The 17281-nt window shown below is 39.5% G+C and overlaps 1 protein-coding gene across 1 annotated transcript in view; it reads right to left on the minus strand.

Annotated features, from left to right (window-relative positions):
* lrba (LPS responsive beige-like anchor protein) overlaps nt 1-17281 on the minus strand; it is a 626133-nt gene that overhangs the window by 471509 nt on the left and 137343 nt on the right. Inside the window, exons 28-29 of the mRNA XM_052010590.1 lie at nt 14855-15023; nt 12776-13214 (exon numbers count right to left, since the gene is read on the minus strand). Coding sequence (XP_051866550.1) covers nt 12776-13214; nt 14855-15023 — 608 coding nt within the window. The remainder of the gene's footprint in view (nt 1-12775; nt 13215-14854; nt 15024-17281) is intronic.

Consider the following 17281-nt stretch of genomic DNA (forward strand, 5'->3'; position numbering starts at 1 on the left):
ACAGAAATCCAACTACCAAGGCAAATACTTAAAGCTGATAAATGTTTGACTCCCATATGAGTGCTCATTGTTAATCAGGCATTAAATGCAAGTCTAGACTGCATTTGAATCAGTCAATCCATGCAGTTTTTACTTCCACAAATAAAAATGCTTAATCTCACTGTAACATTCATTCCAGCAGACGTGATTGTGGGCTTAAAAAGATACCCTGAAAGTTAACGACTAGCTACAATGTCTAGACGAGGTTTCTTGTGCAACTTGTGAGATTATCAAGTTAAGGCTGATACTTAAAGTTTCATACATCTTTCTTTTTTTAAATCACAACTTATTTTGGTTGCCTCTCACAACGTAAAATTGCAAAATCATATTATAATATTTCTATCAAAAGAAAACAGTACGAGAGATACTCAGAAATTTGTTAATAGTACTTCCTAACTTTATATACCCATGAAAAAGCAACTAATCTTTCAGGAACTACTTTTACTCTCTACAGTTGCCATTTGCACATTTGAGGGATGGGAAGCACTAGAGTACCATGAAATTTGTATGTGTGGTTTTTGATGTGACATTAACCATATTTAATTTCTCACAAATTTCATAAGGAGTATCCTTAACCATTGGAAGTAATGGAATGCATAAAATGAAATGCCCTAAGCAAGAATATTGGAAATTAAAAAAATATATATAAAATTGGTTTGTTATAGAGAATACTTATCCCATAAGCATCAAGTATTTTTGGGAATAGGAGGGGAAGAGGAGAAATTATGGGCCTTCCTAACTGCGTAATTTCCAGAAACACTCTGAACTAAAGGACGAGTTACACAATGTACTTCAAAAACAAGGCATTTCCAGTGAGAATCTTATCTGTATAGATAAGATGAAACACTGTAATCTAAGGCAATGGAGACAAATTTTGAGCTCTTGAGATTTCAGTTTATATACTCCAGTAGTTATAGTAGTTGTGTTAAAAAATGTGCAAAAGGGATTATTTGTTTATTTCTGAATTAATTTGTAACAAATAAAATACCATTTGTAAAGCCTCATTAGAAACAAAATAGTTTACCTCCCATCTCTTGAGGTTATTTTTATTCCAAAATGATTATAACAGTCTGTCCTTAAATCATCTGCCCAGCCTCCCTTCAGTCAGACTCCTGGTCTGGCACAATGACAAATGGGGCAGACAGTCTATCATGATTGTCTCTGTACCACATGCTGCATAGAAAATGCAGGAAACAGGTTGTTTCACTGCTTTTTATAAAAATAGATCTGATAAAAAGAAAAAAAATTGAATGTGTCAGCCAGGTTGCTACCCAATAGAATTACAATATGATATGAGCAAACAATTAACAAATCCCACCAAAGGGGCATTTAATCTTGGTACCTGACTTCCTGAAATACATGCCACAATCCTTGCATCTTTCCAAATATCTCAAATAATTATTTGCCTGATGGCTACAATATTATTGTAAAATGGTAAACCATCTATGTCAACAAAGGCTTGGCATTTAACTATATTGGTAATTTATTAGGTTTTTTTTGTAGTATTGATGATGCTGAATCAGAGCAGTTACAACATCTAGTGGAATTTTAGGTTTAAATGTTATACTGATTAGAGGAATAATTTTCTGTTAGGATTGCTGCATGTTTAAAGATAACTCTAAATCAACAAAACCAATCATAACAGAATTATACAATGTAATAAAATGCACTGACACGTAATTTAGATCTTTGCATCTTGTTTGCTCTGGAAGATGGATAAAACTGAGAACATGCACAACTTTTGATTGAAAGATGAGAGAAGATACAAGTCTCCATCAAGATAACAACAAACATCCAGAAACTACTTACCAATGATGTGAATCTCCACATCAGATAACAAAGTTTTGGCACTGAATTGAACCAAGATGCACCTTGTTTAAAAGTCTACGAAAAATGGGACACTCAGCAGACAGCACTTGCTAAGCTGTTACTGTATGTTTTCCAGCTATGGCTGGCAGTAGAGGTTGATAATCCTTAAGATATGAGGAGAGTTCAGATTTCTGACATAGCATTCCTTAGATAAATATAGGATCAGAGAGATGCCTTGAAATTCCCATACATACTATACTGCCAGGCTACTGAAAGAAGTCTGCATTTAACTAGGTGTCTTTTCCAGAGAGACATTAACTTACTGACTCGCCAAATAATAATGTTGGTCCTACATAATGAATTAAATTTAAACCAGATTCAAAACCTTCCATTCACATTACCAATATCTGAGCGTGGAAAATGGCTTAGCAATTACATTATGTCCTAATCCCCTACAAACAGTTAGCAATTTCTCCATTCATCCTTTAGCAATTTAAGATTTTAAACAATGTTAATATCTACCCATGTACAAGGAAAACATTTTTCAATGGTCATCAAACCTTAAAGGAGTTGATCACCATTATAACACAGGTACTTAAAAATTCCTTCAATACTGGGATTAAGATTTCTCCTGAATCAAGTGCTCTAATAACATTATTGAGTCAAATTTGCACAAAGTGGTAAAGAATAAAGCAAATATATCCTTTAAAAATATTTTTAAAGGATATATTTGCTTTCCTTCTTTACCTTTTCTATTCACTTTATACCAACTGTTAGAAGGATGGATTTGCTTTAATAGCCTCAACCAATTTTGGCAATTGTTTTCCTCTCACAGCAACGATCCACTGGCACATGATGGGGTGTGCTTCCAAGGAGGGAAGAAAAAATGAGCAAACATCTAACAACCACCCAAGTGATTACATTCACTTTTTATCTTTGATAACGAGTGCTTCCATGCTATTCTACTACAAAGGCATTTTGCTTTCAGCTGATGTCATCAAGACTCACTGGATTGTGATCAGGAACATGAACTGTTTTCTTTCTTCTAACCCAAGGAGACAATGAAAAAATTGCCACCTAATAATTCCTTTAGCATAGATCAACTATCCAACATAAAGCACAAAATGGGTCTAGTATTTCTGGATCTCAAAAGTGAAAAATAGCAGAAACACTAAGTAGGTGAGGCAATATGCAAGGAAAAAAGATGGAAGTTACCAATACCAAACCCCTTCTCTTTCATTCCACAAATGCTGTCTGACCCATCACTGCCAGCTATTTCAGAAACAGAATTAGGTTTATTACTACTGACATATGTCGTGAAATATACTGTTTTGTGGCAGCAGTACAGTCCAAGACAAAGATATAAAAATTACTATAAGTTACAACAATAGTGCAAAAGAGAAATAATGAGGTAGTGTTCATGGACCATTCAGAAATCTGATGGTGGAGGGGAAGAAGCTGTTCCTGAAGTGTTGAGTGTGGGTCTTCAGGCTCCTGTACCTCCTCTCCGATGGTAGTAACGTGAAGACAGCATGTCCCGGGTGGTGAGGATCCTTAATGATGGATGCCGCATTCTTGAGGCACCACCTCTTGAAGATGTCCTCGAATGGCGGGGAGGGTTGTGTCCATGATGGAGCTGGCTGAGTCTATAACCCTCTGCAGCCTACTTCAATCCTGCACATTGGAGCCTCCATATCAGTGATGCAACCAGTCAGAATACGCTCCACAGTACATCTGTAGAAATTTGCAAGTGTCTTTGGTGACATACCAAATCTCCTCAAACTCCTAATGAAGTAGAGCCACTGGCATGCCTTCTTTGTGATTGCATCAACGCGTTGGGCCCAAGATAGATCCTCCGAGATGTTAACACCCAGGAACTTGAAGCTGCTCACCCTTTCCACTGCTAACCCCTCAATAAGGACTGGTGTCTGTTGTCCAGACTTCCCCTTCCTGAAGTCCACGATCAGTTCCCTGGTCTTGCTGACGTTGAGTGCAAAGTTGTTATTGCAACACCACTCAACCAACCAATCTATTTCACTCCTGCACGCCTCCTCATCACCATCTGAGATGCTGCCAACAACAGTGGTGTCAGTGGTGAATTTATAGATGGTGTTTGAGCTGTGCCTAGCCATAGAGCAATGAGTGTAGAGTGGAGCAGAGCAGTGGACTAAGCACGCATCCTTGAGGTGCATCCTTGTGTTGATTGTCAACAAGGAGGAGATGTTACTACCGATCTGCCCTGACTGTAGTCTCCCTATGAGGAAGTTGAGGATCCAGTTGCAGAGGGAGGTACAGAGGTGTAGGTTTTGAAGCTTGTTAGTTAGTGAGGGGATGATGGTGTTGAACACCGAGCTGTAATCAATAAATAGCAGCCTAACACGTTTTGCTGCTGTCTAGGTGCTCCTAAGTCGAGTGGACAGCCAGTGAGATTGTGTCCACTGTAGACCTGTTGTGGTGGTAGGCAAATTGCAGTGGGTCCAGGTCCTTGCTCAGGCAGGAGTTAATTCTCGCCATGACCAACCTCTCAAAGTACTTCATCACAGTAGATCTGAGTGCTACCGGGCGACAGTCATTGAGGCAGCTCACCCTGCTGATGCCCTTTTGAAGCATGTGGGAACCTCCGACTGCAACAGTGAGAAGTTGAAGATGTCCTTGAACACTCCAGCCAGTTGGTCAGCACAGATTTTCAGTACCCTGTCAGGGCCTGACAGCTTGCAAGATTTCACCATCTTGAAGAATGTTCTGACGACGGCCTCTGAGACAGAGATCACAGGGTCGCCAGATGCTGTGGGGATTCACACAGGTGTAGTGTTATTCTCCCTTTCAAAGAGTGCATAAAAGGTGTTGAGCCCATCAGGGAGTGAAGAATCACTGCCATTTATGCCGTTAGGTTTCATCTTATAGGAAGTAACGGCATGCAAACCCTGCATCCGATTGTGTTCTCAATCTTCACACAGAATTGCCTTTTCGCTCACATGATGGCCTTCCGTAGGTCGTACCTGGACTTCTTGTAGGGTTCTGGATTGCCAGTCTTGAATGCCACAGATCTAGCCCTCAGCAAACTGTGGATCTCCTGGTTCATCCAGGGCTCACCTTGGGAAAACCTGGTATGTTCTCAACGGCACACACTCATCTATGCAGGTCTCGATGAAGTCAGTGACGGCCATGGCATATTCACTCAGATCCGAAGATGACTCCCTGAATATGGTCCAGTCCACTGATTCAAAGCAGTCCTGTAGACGCTCCTCTGCCTCTCTTGACTATACCTTTGCAGTCCTCACCACTGGCGCTGTGGTCGTCAGTCTCTGCCTGTATGTCAGAAGTAGAAGTACAGCTAGGTGATCAGACTTGCCAAAGTGCGGGTGCAGGATGGCACAGTAAGCATTCTTGATGGTGGTGTAGCAGTCAGCGAGTGTGTTGGCTCCCCTGGTTCCACAGGTAATATGTTGGAGGTAGTTTGTCAGAGACTTTTTCAGGCTGGCCTGGTTAAAGTCCCCCGTGATGATCAGGAAGGCATCAGGGTGCGCTGTCTCGTGACTGTTGATCACGGTGCTCAGCTCTTCCAGTGACAGCTTGACATTTGCCAGGGATGGAACGTACACCGCTACCAAGATGACGCAGAGAACTCCCTTGACAGGTAGAACGGGCGACACTTGACCGCCAGATGCTCCAGGTCAGGGGAGCAGGACTGAGACAGAACTGCCACGTCTGTGCACCACGATGAGTTAATCATGAAGCATACGCTGCCGCCTCTGCCTATTCCAGATTTATGTTAGTCTTTCAGCATAAACAATATTTTGGCTTTCATTGTTTCTGATCCACCTTGCTTAGCATGATAAAAATGTAAGTAGCCACCATAACCTCAGGAAGTCTAATGCCAATTTGCAGTCAGTTGCCAAAACTCCCGGATGAAAAAAAATGATGCATCTTCTCTACTTCCAACAGCACTGAAGTCAACAAATCAGTCAAGTTATAGCATGCAAGCATAACAAATATCCCAACATCCATTCCTACCCACAATAAAGGTCCCCTTAGAAGCAGTGGAAGCCAAGGCTGCATTTCCAAAAATAATTTCATAAAATAGGAGGATGCTGGGTGGAATTACTTTTAGATTGCTTTCATACAGGAAGCTGAGGCCAAAAATAAAATCACTTTATTCTGAATGGTTTTGTATCATGTTAATGCTGCAGTTTTGCAGGGTCTTTTTCCATGACTATGACTGGAAGAATGAATTCTGTAGAATCACATGTTGATAATATGGGCAAAAATCACAGCATTGTTATTGCTTGCACACATGCAGAGTCCCAACCGATGACATTTTGCTTATTATGACCTGAAGATAAAACAAATTAACAACTTTTCAACAAACACCATTGCCCAGATATGGTCGCAAATAGACTTTCAGGAACTAGCAAATGAGAGGGGAAGACTAATATTCTTCATATCTGTTCTTGGATGTGAACAGTTCTGGGTTGAGATAATTCATGTAGGATGCCTCGCTAAAATTAGTTGGCTGTCAAATTGAAAGCAGATGATCTCCAAGTGTGCAATGTACTTGCTTGAAACAGACGTTCAACATTTTGCACAGTCACATCAACTGACAATAAAAAAAACACTTCACTGTAGAAAAGCAGCAATGCTCTCAAGATTCCACAACAATATTGTAAACCCCTTGTGACCGAGGTTTGTGTCCCATGGCTTTCCTCCTGTTCTCCACTTCTGGAAACTATTCACAGCCAGACAAGTTTCCTAAGATCTTAATCAATAAGCTGCATTGATCCATCTGGAAATTGCAGCTCATTATTATTATGCAGACAAGTCCAAGGTACAAATACCAATAAACTTCAGACTGACGTGCATTCTAGCCAGAATGACTATTCCTTGCCAGCTTCCCAGCATTACGTACATTTCTCTTGAATATATGATTCAAAGACATGCTAAAATAGTTCTCCATCTATTTAAATCCACATTCACCAACTCTAAAAACAAGTCTGAAAAGCAAGAACTCAAGATGCTGGAAATATGAAATATTTTTTTTTAAATGCTCAAAATGTTCAACAAATTGGGGGGGGGGGGTTTATAGAAGTAGGGGATTTCAATTTCCCTAATATTAACTGGGACCACTTTAGTGTGGTAGTCATAGAGTGGGTGGAAGTTTTACAGTACTTCCAGGAGAGATTTTTGAGCCAGTATGCAGATAGATCTACTAGAGAAGGGGTAACACGGGACCTAATCTCAAGGAATATAGCCTCACAAGTGGTTGAAGTGGCAACAGGAGAGTATTTTGGAATTGGTTACTATAGCTCTGCAAGTTTCAAGATAGTTATGGAAAGGAATAAGGTTAGCTTGCATTTTCTGTATCACGGCTTACAGTTTCCACTGCAAGTTATTCATCAGTGATATTAACTCAGCTTCTATCTCCATTAATACAGCTTGAGGGGCATGTCCTACAGTCTCATAATTCACATATTCCTTTATCCAAATTCTACATTACCCCATCAAACGGATAACCTCAACAAATCATCTCCACTACAACCCTGTCCTTGCCCCATCAGATATTCTCTTTATTCTATTCATCTCTTGCTCATCTTCTCTGCAACTTAAAACTAACTTATTTTCTCTTTCCCAGTTCTGATGGAGGGTTGTCAATCTCAAACGTTAACTATTTTTCTTTCCAGTGCCTTTCCTACTGAGAATTTTCAGGTTTTATTTCAGGTTTCCAGGAGTTCTTTTTTGTTTTTCCATGTTGTTAATTTCCTGTCTCCCTTCTTTCTTAATTGGTGGGGTCACATTTATTACCCACTACAGGAACCTTTTTTGGAACACGCTGAATTTTGACTGATGATAACCAGAGCATCCACAACATTATCTCCATAACTAGCTCTCTCAAAACTTCGGTATGTAGATCATTAGGAACTTAGGATTTTTCTGTTTTCAGGTTCATTAACTTGTTGTGTAGTATTGCTTCACTAATACTCATTTGTTTTTTGCTTCCCTAATTTGCACTGGACTTATGGTTCTCCTGTAACTCTAGAATGTTATTTGTTACTTCCATAAAGACATACACTAAGTATTGGGTTAATTCCTCTGCCATTTCCTTAATTAGGCACCCACATTTGCCCTCGCCAATCTTTTCATGTTCACAGTCTGTTTTCATGTGCTTGACTAGTTTACTCTCATATTCTGCTCTTCCTTTACCAATTTCTTGGTCATTGTCTGCTGAATACTAAAAGGCTTTCCATGGGGCTTACTTCTTTCTCTTAATTTTATGTTTCTTTTCCTGAGATTTAACACTTATCTTCAAATGTCTCCTGAAATTCAAGGTGGTAACAATTCCCTACTTTGTTTATGTTCCTTAAAGGAATGTTTATTTGTTGCAAATCATCTCTTGGTGCTTGAAAACAAGAAACTGCAGACATTGGAAATCTGAAATAAAAACAGAAAATGCTGAAAATCCTTAGTTCAGGCAGCATCTGTGGAGGGAGAAATAAAAAGTCAACATTTCAGATTGATGATCATTCATTAGGTATTGGTATATTATTGTGATGTGTACCAAGATACACTGAAAAGCTTTTGTTTTACGTGCCATCCAAACAGATCAATCCATACATAATTACATTGAAGTAGTAAGAAGAAAACAGAAAGCAGAATACAGTGTTGCAGTTACAGAGAAAGTGCAGTTCAAGTGCAAGAGCCACAATGAGGTAGATTGGGAGCTCAAAAGCTCAAGAGTTCATCTTTTGGTGTACAAAGGGTCTGTTCAAGAGTTTGATAACAGTGGGATAGAAACTGTCCTAGAGTCTGGTGGTGCCTGCTCTCAGGCTTTTGTATCTTCTGCCCGACAGAAGAGGAGAGAAGAGAAAATTATCAGAGTAAGTGTCGTCCTTGATTATGTTAGCTGCTTCCCCAAGGCAGCAGGAAGTGTAGACAGAGTCAATTGGTTTGCGTGACAGACTGGGCTGCAGTCATAACTCTGCAATTTCTTGCTATCTTGGGGAAAAGTTATAAAACAAGCATGTTTAAGTTTCAGCAAAGATGGAGAAGAGAAGATGGAGAACAAAGGGTGGAAATCAACAGAAATTGGATGATAATGATGTCAGCTTAGAGGGGCCTTTGAAGGAGTGTTTAGTGCAGTTGGTGTGTCTACAGAGGGAGTTGAATGAGAGCAGAGTGCTGGAACTTTGAGAAACAGAATATAGTTGTTGCTGGAAATCTGAAAGAAAATACTGTAAATACTCAAGTCAGACAGAACCTGTGGAAAGAAAAAAAGAACAAGTTGATGTGATAAATTAATGACTTGACATCTGAATTAGCCAGTTTTGACAGAAACTGGAAATCACAGATAGGTTGGTTATCTCAAACTGCTGAATGATACGTTGAGTCCTGAGTACTGTAATATGCCTAAATACCTTTCTTGAGCTTATGTTGGCTTTGTTTGAAGGTTCAAGGGGACAAGGACAGAAATGTCAGAGAGCGAGTGTAATGGAGAATTAAACTGACAAACAACTGAAGCTCAAGATCACCCTTGAGAACCTAACAGAGACGTTCTGCAAAGTGGTCTTCCAAGCTATGATTTCTCCCATGAACAAGGCACTAATTCGTGAGCATTGAATCCAGTAAACTAAGTCTGAAGTAGTGCCAGTGAATGGCTGATTCACCTGGAAGATGCATTTGGGTCCCAGGATGGTAGGAGAAGAGGAAAAGGGCAGCTGCTACATGTCAAGTAGCCTGGGAGGATACTGCAGGCAGGCAGTGAGCATTGGGTGAGGATGGAAAACTGAACCAGGGAGTCATTGGGAAGTGCTGATAATCCTTTGGAAATGTTGTAAAGGGAAGGGAAAATCTGCGTGGCATTGGCATCTCTTTGAAAATTGCTGAAATTATAGAGGACGATCCACTGAATACAGATGTTGTAATGTAGAAGTTGAGGATAAGGGGATACCTATTCTTCCTTGTGTGTGTGTGGGGTGGTGGTGGTGGTAGAGAGAGAAAAGGAAATGAGAACAGAAGTAAAGGAAATGAAATGGATGTTGCAATCAACTGTCAACTATGGCAAAGCGGAAGCCATAGTAGTGAAAAAGTAAGACAACTCCAAAGCACTGATATGGAAAGTGCCATCATCAGAACAGATGTGATAGAACTGAAGATACTGGGAGAATGGAATAGAGTCCATGCAGGAGGCAGAGTGGGAGGTGTGTAGTCAAGATAGCTGTGAAATCTATGTGTTTGAAATGAAATTAGTCACCTAACCTATCCCCTGAAATTGAGATAGAGAAGTCAATAAAGGGAAGGGAGGAAAGACAGGCCACATGAAAGCGAGGTCAAGGTGGAAATTAGAAGGGAAATGATGATTTTTTTTTAATGACAGTGGTAGCAATATCCTAGTATTGATCTATGTTGCAACATTAATCAAACATTGCCAGCTCTACTCTAAATAAAACTTTGCTTTACGTTATTCAGTTTCAAGTACTCTCAACCAGCTTAAATATCCCTTGTTATTCCATTTTGCTCCCAGCACATTTAGCATCAACTGGCTATTTTAGGGCAAGTATTATACCTATCATGCTCTGAATAACAGGAGGAAAAATAACCTAGGTTGTTTTGGAACAGGGTATGAAACAAGTCGTTTTTAAGTTGAAATATTTTCCTCAATCTTCAGCTCAAATTATTTTAATATTACAAAATGATGGAAGTGGGCATTTCCAATTGAAGGCCAACAATATGCAAGCTGAAAACTTGGACCAAAGACTATTTCCTTAACCAACAAAATTTAAACATTTAAATGTTTAGAAAAAAGTTCTGAACTTAACACCAAGTTATATATTGGAAAATGTGAGATCTGATCCTATTGTCCTTGGAGCAAAATGCAAATGTATTAATAGGACCACTTGTGCTCTGGTTCAGATGTGCTTTTTCTACATTCATGTGTTACAGTTGGATTGCATGATTATAGCTGGTCACTTACAAATTAGTAGATCCACATATAACAAAGGGCACAGTGGGTAACAAAACATACTGACAAGCTCCCAGGCAGAATGCAGAAATCAGTTAATAAGTTTACTAGCCTGCTGGTTCTACAGCATGGACAAAAAACAATCACTTGATCACTAAGTGCTTTCAAAGTGGAAAGCCAACAGAAACACACGTTACTCCATGAACGGGTTGCTTAGGCCACTGCATAGCAGTCCTTTCTTTCTTGAGCATTTGTTTCTGAAGCAACTTATTTCCACAGATAAAGATTAACAGCAATCTCACATTACTAGAATGCAAATCACTGAGTAATTTGTGGCAATTCACAATATCTTACCTGCTCATCATAAATTGTCAGGGGTGACATAGCCAGGGAAGGGAAAGGTTGCCACATACAATTAACCTCATTTGCCCTTACATTATCATTATTTTACCTTCTAATTGTCCTTAGTGGAGTATTTGGTGAACGAAAGCAAATTTAAGAAGTTTTAGATATCATTTTCAGACAACATAGATCATACAACAATAGTCTGCATGAATAATTGTGAAACAATTTTTTGGTTGACAGATTTTGGCACAGACAGATACAAGTTGATGACCCAGGTATTCCTGGAGCATTTAGTTGCTGGATAGAAGTAACATACTGCACCAGCCAGTGCCAATATCATTGGCACTCATCTGGAGTACAATATCCATGCAGAGTATAAAAATCTAATTTGGACTTTAACTGTTCTGGGATGAAAGAGCGCTTCAAAAAAAAACAACAAAAAAAAAATTGCAGAGTAATGCCACATAGAATGAGGCCAATTGGTAAACTGCATCTGTAGTAGCTGTTAACAGCTTTTCAGTTAGCTCCAAAAAAATAACACATGGCATTATAAACTTTCTTTTTCATGTTCACCTTTTAAAGGTTATTTCTGAATCTCCTTCCAGAGAGTACATTCCAGAACATCCATTTATATACTGTCATGAACAAGGTAAAGTACCTCAGGCACATCACAGGAACACAGTTATAACAAAATGCTGCATTAAAAACTCACCATTTTTGCCAATTAACTAAACTGATGCCAACCCTACTGTTACTACCTCTAGCTGCTGACTCTACAGCTATCTAAAGAGTTTTACCTTATTTATTCTCACATAACTGAATGACTCTTAATTCTTCCCCAGGGGAATCATTCCAAGTTCACTACTACCTTCACTTAAGCCTTCATCTATTTAAAATCATCATTTACTGATAAACAAAGATACTAATATGTGAATTAGGAGCAGGAGTAGTCCACTCATCCCCACGCCTACAAATAAGATCAGGACTAATTTGATTGTAACTCCCCATTTCCATCTAACCCTCAGGTCAAAGCTTAATTATTCTTAAGTCTTGTGGAATTTGAAAATTGGATATGCTTAACAGTTTTAGCCTTCTGTTATACATGAAGTATCCTGGCTCTGGTACCAAGATGATTAGAGCTTGAACATCACTTTATGCTATTCTGATTCTCCAAATTCTGACTCTTTCCTAACTGCATGCATATGAAGCAGCTGTGCATATACTGAAATGAGAATGGGTGGGCAAGAAATTAAGTGTGTTAATAGTGGGAGCACAGCAGAATGAAATGGTGCTGCTAGCAATTTTAGTTACCAAATTTTTACTAGGACTTTGTTGAAGTATCCTAATGCTCCAATTTCTGCCTACTTTACTCTTTGTGTAGATTTATTGAGTTACACAGTTCTTTCAGTAAACTCAGGTATGAAAGAATCAATAAAACTCTTGAAATGCATTGTACTTCCATTGAAAGGCAAAATCCAATATTACAGCAATGTAATGACTTTGCCATGTTAAGGTTCCTGAGAACCTCATGAGAAGTAAAATTTAAAAATGAAAACTTATGAACTATATGCAATAACATTTAATTTGAAAGCAAATGAAAATCTTTGAAAGTGTGGTCACAATATTTACCTGTCAAAAGAACGGAACTGGACAGATTGTTCTCCTGGTGCATCCCCAATAACTCCTAAAAAGGATGGCCCTATCAGTGCCATATCTACTTCAAGACCATCTGTTGGTGTATTCACCAGACTTCTTAGGATTTCCTTCACATTGACATTTTTCCCTTGGGATCCAGATGACACAGTAGCAGTGGTTTTATTTTCAGAATTACTTCCATTTTCACCTTTACTTTCTTGTGAATGTGATTTCTTAACCTCTGAAGAGAGAGTTGACAGAAGTTCACTCATTGCATCTGGACCAGTGCTGACGATCTCAGGTTTACTAGCTCCCAAGTTGGAAACCGTACTTAAAACCTGCTCTTCTCCAATACCAGAGTCCCTTCGAATCGGTGCATTTGATGCGTCATCATTTGCTGTTGGACCTGCCAAACCTGATGAATCTTTTGCATCTAAAGAAAAATAAATGTCAAAGTTACACTTTAAAAATGGCTGTAATCTGTAACATAGCCCAGATTTTTATCTATATGCACTGACTACTCCCATTGACAGGCAGTGCTGGAGGACAGTCAAAACTCTAAATGCATTCCCTGTGCAGTAATGTTCACAACAGTGACTCAAGCCCTGGATGATTGCTAACCAAGCAGGACCAAATCGAAGGTCAATTGTCAGATGGTATCACTGGTAGTGCAAAGCAACTTTCATTTCAACAAGAGGGAATTGTGCACTACAACACCACCACCGGCCGCCCCCCCCCCCCCCCCCCCAACAGCAACAACATAGCAGAAGTAAACAGCCAGCAGTGAGTGGTCCAGGTGAGGTTAAAGCTGCTTGCTTTAGAGCTAAAATAGGTTCATCCTCATGATGATGATTAGCCAGTATTATCAAACACATTACCTACCCCACAACCATCCCCAACTCCAGTTCCCTCAACCAATCGCAGCCAAACACTTTTGCATTGAATAGCAGACCCCAAGTTGCAATATAAATTTCTACTCAGGCACCAAATAGCATGGAGACCATCTTATGGGTCCCCAGGTTCTTACTACCAAATTCACTCTTTGGTTCCACTGGTAAAATGGCCCATTTGGCAGGGACAGATGGAACACTGGAGGGTCAAAGCTTGCTGGGTACACAGCTCACTACGGTGCTCCTGCAATCCTTACCTATCTCCTCAGTAAGTCAAGGCCAATATTTCATTCTGCTACCAAACTCAGCACGACCTTTTAATTAATGCAAATCAGAATTATATTTCAATTATACTTGCATTCTTGTCATACTAGATATCACCATTTTGACTGCAACCTTAAGGAAGGATTTAAAATTAAATTTTACCTTGGTTGAATTATTGCATGCAGCCAAGGTCCTACGCAATGGACATGTTACTTTGATTAATTCAAGGACCGTTTCCTTAAACTTAAGGACTAAGTAACATCCCAGTATAGAGTTTAAAGATAAAACGTTCAGAGTACAGATCTGGTAATAGCATTCTTTCATTGAAAATCTTTTATTTAAGTATATCCCCACAGTTTTACTCTTCAAATCCAATGTTTTTCAAACTCTTTTACAATGAATTGAAATATATCTAGCTGACCACTGTATGGTTGTTGAAACAAATTTTAATCAAACTTAGAGGATTCAGTTGCACTTATTCACAATCCATAGGAGAAATTAGTAAGGAAGGATATCAGCATTGGCAAAAAGTGAAAGTAATTAACAAGCATTTCCCTCAAATTATTTGGAGTAGCCGAAGTGTGGCAGATTATCTAACTTTCCCACTCCAACTTCCATGCAAGAGGGCCAGAGAGACCCTCATCTCCTGGCAGGTTCATACCAGAATGGTCTCTCAAGCAATAATACACAAGTGAAATCTATGAATGCACACACTTTGGGAAAACTTGCATTGGTTGCAAATCCTTGTACCTGCTCATCTGCTCCTATGAGCTCAAGAAAAAAAATTGGTGAATTTGCATCTGTGATTGTTGAGTGTGGCTTCTCCTGAATGCCGCAAATATCAAACTATGAAATATGGTACAAATCAGCAGCTAGAAGCTTGAAATTATTCTGAGGCTAGGAAAGCAGCAAATCTAACCTGTGCTTGTTGTAGCCCCATTTACATTGTCAGTACTTCTGATAGACTGACTACGAGACAGCTTTCTATCCTTCTGAGGTTCCAGAATTTCTCGATATTTTGATACCATCAGTACAGAGATGAAGTACACCACAGCCAAGGCTAGAAACTGAGCCTGCTTGCTGTCCTCCTGTAAAAAGAGGAATTTATATACAGCTTCATTATGCTTAAGACACTTCAATACAAACTGGAAGAGAAATTACTCAGCATATCACACTAGATTAAAACCAATATTGGATAACAATGAATTTAAACCTAATCCTATCTCTTAAATACCTCACATGCAAAATACTTGAATTCCATTAACACAATCTTTAAACCTATTAAAATGACAAAAGATGCTTAATTTAGCAAAACATCTAAAGACACAGAAATGTTATTGAACAAAAGTCAACACCAAGCCACTTAGGAAATATTGACCCACAACCTATTACACAGGCCAGCCGCCAGCAGTCCCCTATACATACCTAGTGTGGGTCAGAATGGGTATCTTGCAGGCCCAAGCCCCCCAGAACTCCAACTGTGAGACCCTAATGACACAATGAAGAAGCTCAACCTCCCAAATGCCCATGACAAGTGCTTACAAAGCTGCAAGGTATTTTTATTTGATTTTCTATTAAAATAAATACATTTAACAATTGTTTTAAAGAATCAACAACTTAAACAAACATTAAAAACTTTAAAATAAATCTCCAAAGTATCCCCTTTGTCCTACATATGCATCAAAACAGTGGGGTTTCAGATCTTGCACCAGTCTAACCCAGCACATGATCCAAGAGGCATAAATGAATCTCAGCACAGCACAACACAGATACATGCAGTGTCATCTGTCTTTCATCAACTTCAAGCCTTCCATACTTGCAAGGATAATGCATGCAAGGATGTTCCAGACTTATTACCATTTAAATACCAAAATTCCCATGATTCTGAACTGTCTGCAAGATCTGAAACATTTGGGCAGCTTGGTCAAAAGTAGCTATTAAGGAGCATTTGTTGCTTGCCATGTCTTCAGCTGCCAATTGCCTTAAACTCTGCAATTCCCATCCTAAATCTTCCCAACCTCAATCTCTTGCCATTAAGGCACTCAAATTTATCTATAAAACCATAGATTTGATCATCTTCCCTCTTTATGTGCCTCAGTAAACCTTGGGACATTTTGCTAGAGTCAGTAAGCCTTGGGATATTTTGCTAGAGTATAGACATAAATTAAATATGTTTTCATTATGTGGCTGGATCTAGGGAATGGGTCCAAATAAATATTGGTTCTTTTCCAAAAGACTCATCAGAAATGAATGCATAAGGAAACCTGAAGATTCAAGTGGAGAAAAAGAAATTTCAATTTATTGTCCCCACATCTGTATGCACCCATATAATTATGGATGTTGCACCCTGCATAAATGGCTGAGTAATTTCTGTGGAAGGAACCTACATCTCAATCAAATTCCAATTTTTTCACCGATCCACTTTAAATATTGTTCAAACAGAAACAAACTGCTGGAGGAACTCAATGGGTCAAACAGCATCCGTGGAGGCAAAAGGATGGTTGATGTTTCTGGTCATGACCCTGCATCAGGGCTGAGATAGCCAATATAAAGAGGCGAGAGGGAGGGGCCAGTTAGAGGCTGGCAGTTGTTAGGTGGAATGAGGTGAGGTGGGAGATGATGGACAGATGGAGCAAGGTAGGGGAAAGGGAGAGGGGAGCTTGGAGAAAGAGGCTGGTGGGTTATAAGTGGAAACAGACAAGGAAAAAAATTAATAATTTTAGGCAGATGGAAAATGATAGGGGAGGGGATAGGAAGGGTAGACCAAGGAAGAAGAAATTCAGGTGGATAGGTGCATGAGTGATGGGCAGATGGAACCAGGTGGGGAGGCAGACTAATTTAGGTAACACTGAGGATGGGAACGGAAAAGGTGAACAAAGGGATAGAGAACCTAGGTGGGACAGTAGGAACATGGGTTACTCGAAATTGGAAAATTCGACGTTCACATCATTGGGCTGTAGGCTACCCAAGAGGAATATGATGTGCTGTTCACCTAGCTTGCGTTTGGTCTCACTGTAGCAGCAGAGAAGGCCAAGGACAGACAGGTCAGTGTGGGAATGGGGAGGGAAGTTGAAAAGACTTTCAATTGGGAGATTAAGATGGCTGTTGCAGACAAAGCACAGGTGCTCTGCAAAATATTCACCTAGACTACATTTGGTTTCACAGATGTAATGCTTAAACATCAGAAAAGCTAGAGATCTCAACTGTCTACTTTCTATTATTTTGCACTTGTGGAATCAACAAACATACTATTATTAACCGCTTGCCTCTACCTTTGATTTTTACCTCCCTTTTGCGAATCATAACCCTCCAGACACCTCACAGGTAACACAACATGGAGATTCAT

This window comes from Pristis pectinata, chromosome 2 (genome assembly GCF_009764475.1).
Source record: "Pristis pectinata isolate sPriPec2 chromosome 2, sPriPec2.1.pri, whole genome shotgun sequence".
NCBI classification, from domain to species: domain Eukaryota; kingdom Metazoa; phylum Chordata; class Chondrichthyes; order Rhinopristiformes; family Pristidae; genus Pristis; species Pristis pectinata.